Consider the following 7,500-nt stretch of genomic DNA (forward strand, 5'->3'; position numbering starts at 1 on the left):
GAGAGCCAACTAGTGGTCGTTGTGTGTAAGTAGCAGCTTCCCATTGTAAAGACTATGGTCATTTAGCGGCTCTTATAGTAGGTGAAATAGGCACGGCTGTTCTAGTGTTAAGTGGGAGCGCTGCATCTAGTATTTCTAACACTATGTTTCTCACAGGGTTTATAGTGGAGTACTCAATCTAGCATTTCTAACTCTATGTTACTCACACACCTTAGTGGGGAGTGCCCCATCTAGCATGTCTATCTCTATGTTCCTCAGTGTTTATGGTGGCGTGCTGGATCTAGTATTTATAGCTCTATGTTCCTCAGTCTTTACGAGGGAGTGCTCCATCTAGCACTTCTAGCTCTATGACCCCCACCAGACAGGTGGGCAGACAGACAGACAGGTAGACAGAGAAAGACAGGCACCAATCTCCCTCCTCCATCTATCTCCCCCGGCCCTCCTCACCGATCTCGTCCTTCTTCATGTCCTTCAGCTTGTCGACGGTGAGCCTCTTCTGCTCCAGGCGCTCCAGCACCCCGTGTGGCAGGATGCTGAACTGCCGGAGCGGGTGGCAGAAGCCCCACAGCCGCTTGTCGATGGTCTTACAGAGGTTGAGCAGCCGGTACGTCATGGCCGGCCAGCGCTTCCTCAGGGCGATCTCAAACAGCGCCCGCACGATACGCGCTGCATTCTGGGAAGGGAGGGAGGGGGAGACAGGTCGACATTTGATGAGGGAATTGCTTTATTAGGAATAACCCCTTGAGATATGATATCTCGTTTTCGACAACAGGACAACTGAACCACACAAGACATGACAAGCACAATAACCAAACAGACAAAACAACCCCCCCAAAAATCTAAATTTGAACAAATGAATGAATGAATGAATGAATGGTCTTTATTGTCATTGCTATGGTACAGGTACCAAACAACGAAATTTGGGAGGGGGGGCTCCCCTGGTGCTAGTAAATTTGAACAAAACATAAAGAGCATACAGATGGATCTTTCACTGATTAGCAATAGAAGAAAATTAATGGAGGCAGTGATAGTATAAGTTATATCTTCAAACGTGTATCCTTATAATAGAGGTGATATTATAATGGACATGTACAGTTGAGCTTATAATAGGCAGACAGGGCTTTTTTTTAAACAGGTGGACAGATGATAAAGATGTAATATTTGCAGGCAGATTATTCCAAGCAGATGGAGCTTTAAACATAAAGGCGTTCTTAGCCATAGATTTAGAAACAGCAGGAACAAAAAAGAAATAGATTAACAGAATGTCTCAGTTGATAAGGAGAAGAGAAGGGAACCATTAACTGCTTTAAATAGAGAGGGTACTTGTAATGTTTACATTTAACACTACAACAGCCGTGCCTATTTTACCTACTAGTAGAGCTGCCTTGGGGGTCAAATAGACCCCCTTTTTAGAATGTAAATCTGCTATTTACACACAGAGATCACTAGAGGGCGCTTCTTTTTTTAGCCTGCCTCCTACATAGAAAAACTGCAAAACAGCTTTATACTATCTTATCCTGAAGTGGTTTTGAAAATGTAAGGATACTGGGTGGTAGAACGCCACATATCTAGGAAAAGTCATGAAAGGAGGGTCCTGAAATTTGATCGAGTGCAAAGCTAGGATTTTTTTTTTTACTCACAGGGGTCACCGTGTGTAACGTCTTCTAGTGTTAAACATTAACTGCAGCCAATGTCTGTGTCTTCTTATGGTGGGAGAGGGCCAGTTGAGACTTTCATACATTGTACAATGATGAGTTAAGAAAAGACAGCCAAGAACAAATCTGCAGAGTCTATTATGAGCTACATTTAAAGGAAGAAGATTAGTCTTGGAGGCAACCAGGTATAGAGCATCAGCAGAGTCTAATATTGGTCATATGAGTTGAGACGCAATTTTCTATCAGTAAATGAAAAGCAGTTTCTGGATCGGTAAAGAATTCCAACAGCATTCATTTTCTTAAGAGTGTGAGTGATGTGACATGTAAATGAGAGTTCAGAGTCTAGCCATGTTCCCAGGTATTTGGTGTGTTCAACTTCCTGCAGAGACAGAAGACAGGAACCGTCAAGACAGGAGATGACACATGCAGAAGCATCACATTTAGATGTAATGCTTTTGCGAGTACCAAAAATCATAGTGTGAGATTTAGTTTTGTTGAGTGATAATTTGTTAATTGCCAGTGTTGTAGCCAGTGTTGTAGAATATTGAAATCAAATTGCGAAGCTGATCGAATCTATAATAAATGAGTTTTAGATGTATAATACTGTGTCGTCTGCATAAAGATGAACACAACATTCAGAACAGATTGAGGGGAGGTCATTAATAAAAATGGAGAAAAGAAGTGGACCCAGAGTTGAGCCTTGAGGCACACCTCGTTGTTGTATTTACATCTCAGATTGTCTACCTTGTATGACAACATATTGTTTTCTATTGTGAAGAATTGAACCACAGTCGAGTGTTACGTGACAGACCAACATAATGAAATGTATCTAAAAGAAGGTAGAAGGTCAACGAGATCAAAAGCCTCGATCAAATAAAATCAATGAAAATTGCACCTGTTCGTTTATTTTGATTAGAAGCAGTACAAATATAATTTGTACGTTTTAATAGAGCAGTAGAAGTGGAGTGATTTGATCGAAAGCCATATTGAAAGGGTGATAAGATATTATACTTATTAAGAAAATCAGACAGTTGGTTATATGTGCATTTCTCTAATATTTTAGCAATAGAGCAGATCATTGAAATTGGTCTATAATTGTTAAGTTCAAGTACATCTCCTTTAAGAAATTTGCTTTCAATTCCATCTAAACAATCACAATAATAACAATAACAATCACTCAAACAAACTGGACGCCTGAGCTCTCAGTGTTGCGGCTTCCACACTGGTGGCTGTGTGTCTTCTGTGTCTCTGACGGCGGAGCTGCTACTGCCAGGCCTGTCTTTGTACGTTGAGTTTTGCTACAGTTCTGCAACGCTCGCGGAAAGAAGTAGGCAAGAGTCCTAATCTCTGGATGGCGTGTTGCATGATGGCAGCCAGCGTGAGACACGCTTGAGACACACGCCTCACGCGTGCTGTATGGCTGCTGTAACCCGCTAACACGGCCGATGAAATGAAACACACACACACACACTGCTGAGGTTGACCAGGAGACCAGGGGATAGGGGTCAGGGGTCATGGACCAGGGAATAGGGGTCAGGAGTCAGGGGATAGGGTTCAGGGGTCGGGGGATAGAGGTCAGGGGTCAATGCAGGACAATAACCAGGTCTCTCTCAGGAGGGGGTCAGGTGGAGGGGCTGCACAAATGCTCTCGCATCCAGTTGCTAAAACCATTGAGGAGTGTGTGTGTGTGTGTGTGTGTGTGTGTGTGTGAAAGGACCTGTGTCCGTCCGAGTGTCAGCGTGGGAGTTATCACAAGACCTTCTGTCCTCCTGTCTGGAGATCACATCACACATCTCCTCTTACACACACACACACACACACACACACACACACACACACACACACACACACACAGACACAGACACAGACACAGACACAGACACAGACACAGACACAGACACAGACACAGACACACACACAGACACAGACACAGACACACACACAGACACACAGACACACAGACACACACACACACACACACACACACAAAGACACAGACAGACACACACACACACACACACACACGCAGATACACACACACACACACACACACACACACAGACACGCAGACACACACAAAGACACGCAGACACACACAAAGACAAAGACACACACACACAAAGACACAGACACACACGAAGACACACACACACGAAGACACAGACAGACACACACACACATCTGAATTGAGGCGAATTAGGAGCAAGCTGGGACTCTGCAGGCCTCAGTCATTCCTGCTGCCCCCACACATGGAAGGACTTACACTGGGACACCACGGATAGATAGATCCACCAGAGGAGGAGAGGAGAGAGGGAGTGGGGGGTAGACAGAGAGATGGAGAGAGAGAAAAAGAAAGAGGGGGAGAGAGAGAGAGAGAGAGAGGGGGGAGTGGGGGGGAGACATAGAGACAGAGAGAGAGGGAGAGAGAGAGAGAGGGGGGAGTGGGGGGGAGACATAGAGACAGAGAGAGAGGGAGAGAGAGAGAGAGAGGAATGGGGGGGGAGACATAGAGAGAGAGAGAGAGAGAGAGAGAGAGAGAGAGAGAGAGAGAGAGAGGCAGGGGGGTAAAGTTGAATCTTATCTTTTTTACGACATTTCGCTGTCTCAGTAGGTGTCTAATCTAATCAGGGGAGAGGGGGAGGGAGAGAGAGTGAGAGATAGAGGGAGAGAAGGAGGAAAAAATAGGGAGGAAAAAACACATAAAAAATCCAACCACACACAGACACACACACACAGACACACACACACACACAGACACACACAGACACACACACACACACACACACACACACACACACACACACACACACACACACAGCCCCCAAACCTCACACACACAGGCGCACGCACACACACACACACACACACACACACACACACACACACACACACACACACACACACACACATACACACACACACACACACACACTGGTAAACCCCCTGGTAGACCATGATGAGAAGGAGTTAGACATGCTGGTCCTGGGTGCTGGCTCAGGAGAAAGGGGGATGAGGGGAGGGGAGGATAAGTGGGGGGGGGGGGGGGATAAGAGGAAGGGGGGGGGAGGTGAACACTGGGGTAATGACCCGATGAGAAGGTTTACCTCAGGTTTTAGTTTGAAGAGAGAGAGGATCACGTTTTGCACAGATTTCCGATCTGTTGTCAGGTGCACCGAATACAATTATCTCTGTTTTGTTCTTGTTTAGTTGGAGGACGTTTTGTCTCATCCAGGCGTTTATTTGTTCAATGCAATTACAGAGATTTGTTGATGGGACTATAGTCATACGGTGAGAGGGCTATGTAGATTTGAGTGTCATCCGCATAGCTGTGGTAAGAAATGTTGTTCTTTTTTATGATGTGACCCAATGGAAGCATGTAGAGATTGAATAGGAGGGGGCCAAGGATTGATCCTTGGGGAACCCCACATGGAATTTTAACACTCTGTGTGTGTGTGAGTGTGTGTGTGTGTGTGTGTGTGTGTACCTGGGCTACGTAGGAGAGGTCACAGATCAGGGAGAAGGAGTCCACCTCCCCTGTGTGTGTGTGTGTGTGTGTGTGTGTGTGTGTGTGTGTGTGTACCTGGGCTACGTAGGAGAGGTCAGAGATGAGTGAGAAGGAGTCCACCTCCCCGCGGCCGATGTAGGTCTGCAGCAGGATGTTGATCTTCCCGTAGCCGTTCTCCACCCCGCCCGCCGCCGGCAGCTCACAGTAGTTACACAACATCTGCTCCAGCTCCTCCATCTCCTCGTCACGCACCTATAACACACACACACACACACACACACACACACACACACACACACACACACACACACACACACACACACACACACACACACACACACACATTCACTTTATTTATGTCCACATAAATGTCCAATATCTAAAGGACATAAATACTATCAGTGCATTTTGACATTATGAAAACAGTCAGTTACAGTAGTGCGAGTTGACAACCAGTTATGCTACACATAATTTAATTAAATAATGTTGCCATTTAGCAGACGCCTTTATCCAAAGCGACTTACAATTACGAATTACAGGGACATTCCCCCTGGAGTAACTGAGGGCTAAGTGCCTTACTCAAGGGCACACTAGTAGTGGTGTGGTTTCAGGCGGGATTTGAACTCACAACCTTCTGATCACAAGTCCAACTCGCTATCCACTAGACCACCACTACCCACTCCACTACACATGGATGTTATGGGTTGACAGATACAGTATCAACACTGTCAAATTGAGTGGCTACCAATAATAGCAGCTACTGAGCAACACTTTGCTAACTGTTTGGCCCTTCTCTTAGGTAGACCAGCCATCTGAAGGCCTCTGACAACAAGCTTATGAACATGGCCCAGGCTAACAAATATCTGTAACCCAGTTGTGATATGGCCTGCTCCAGCTGTTGGTATTTCAAGATCGTGGTTGAAAAGGCTTCCTCTAGGCTATGGTCAAAGGTGCAGCCAACTTCTAGAATGAGCACCTCTCTGTGATTTTCATTGACAATTCCAGCATCGGGGGTGTTTGATGAAATATTACAGAACACTTCTGAATCGTCACTACACAGACTGAACATGCTAGGCTTTACAGACTGAACATGCTAGGCTTCACAGACTGAACATGCTAGGCTTCACAGACTGAACATGCTAGGCTTTACAGACTGAACATGCTAGGCTTCACAGACTGAACATGCTAGGCTTTACAGACTGAACATGCTAGGCTTTACAGACTGAACATGCTAGGCTTTACAGACTGAACATGCTAGGCTTTACAGACTGAACATGCTAGGCTTCACAGACTGAACATGCTAGGCTTTACAGACTGAACATGCTAGGCTTTACAGACTGAACATGCTAGGCTTTACAGACTGAACATGCTAGGCTTCACAGACTGAACATGCTAGGCTTCACAGACTGAACATGCTAGGCTTTACAGACTGAACATGCTAGGCTTTACAGACTGAACATGCTAGGCTTTACAGTGGAGTGCTAGTACAGCTTTGCGGCAGGCCTGAACATCTCTGAGCACAAAACAAGGCCTCAGCAATGACCCCTGAACTCTGACCCCATGAACTCTGACCTCTGTGAACTCGACCCTCCTTGACACCTGAGATCCCTGACGTCTGTGACCTCTGACCTCTCCGACCCCGCCTCCTCACCTTGACCCCTGACCTCTGACCCTGTGACCCCGCCTCCTCACCTTGACCTGTTCGAACTCCTCAGCCTTGGAGACGATGCTGAGGATGTCACCCTCGGTCCTCTGGGAGTTAAACAGCTCGTTGAAGGTCTGGAGACACACACACACACACACACAAAGACACACACAATGAGGATAGTCTGTGATATCACATAGATATATTGTACAATTTACTTTTACTTTTATCTCTTACACATCTAAATAATCCAGATTCTATACATAAAAAGGAATCCAAAGCAACACATGAATCATACCAGAGTTACAGATTAGAGAGAGAGAGACAGACAGAGAGAGAGAGAGGAGAGAGAGAGAGAGAGAGAGAGAGAGAGAGAGAGAGAGAGAGAGAGAGAGAGAGAGAGAGAGAGAGAGAGAGAGAAGAGAGAGACAGAGAGAGAGAAAGAGAGAGACAGAGAGAAAGAGAGAGAGAGAGAGAAAGATGAAGAGAGAGAGAGAGAGACAGACAGACAGACAGACAGACAGACAGGCAGGCAAGCAGACAGGCAAGCAGACAGGCAGGCAGACAGACAGGCAGGCAGACAAGCAGACAGACAGATAGACAGACAGGCAGACAGACAGACAGGCAGACAGGCAGGCAGGCAGACAGGCAAACAGACAGGCAGGCAGACAGGTAGACATACAGACAGACAGACA

At 46.1% G+C, this 7,500-nt stretch overlaps 1 protein-coding gene across 1 annotated transcript in view; it reads right to left on the bottom strand.

The window, feature by feature from the left end:
* Positions 1-7,500, bottom strand: part of ascc3 (activating signal cointegrator 1 complex subunit 3) — a gene marked incomplete at its 5' end in the record, with an annotated part of 123,965 nt that overhangs the window by 39,009 nt on the left and 77,456 nt on the right. The window contains 3 exons of the mRNA XM_080541120.1: positions 448-673; positions 5,236-5,412; positions 6,853-6,939. Coding sequence (XP_080397246.1) covers positions 448-673; positions 5,236-5,412; positions 6,853-6,939 — 490 coding nt within the window. The remainder of the gene's footprint in view (positions 1-447; positions 674-5,235; positions 5,413-6,852; positions 6,940-7,500) is intronic.

Source organism: Nansenia antarctica, assembly GCF_963989245.1.
Source record: "Nansenia antarctica genome assembly, chromosome: 10".
Taxonomy (NCBI): domain Eukaryota; kingdom Metazoa; phylum Chordata; class Actinopteri; order Argentiniformes; family Microstomatidae; genus Nansenia; species Nansenia antarctica.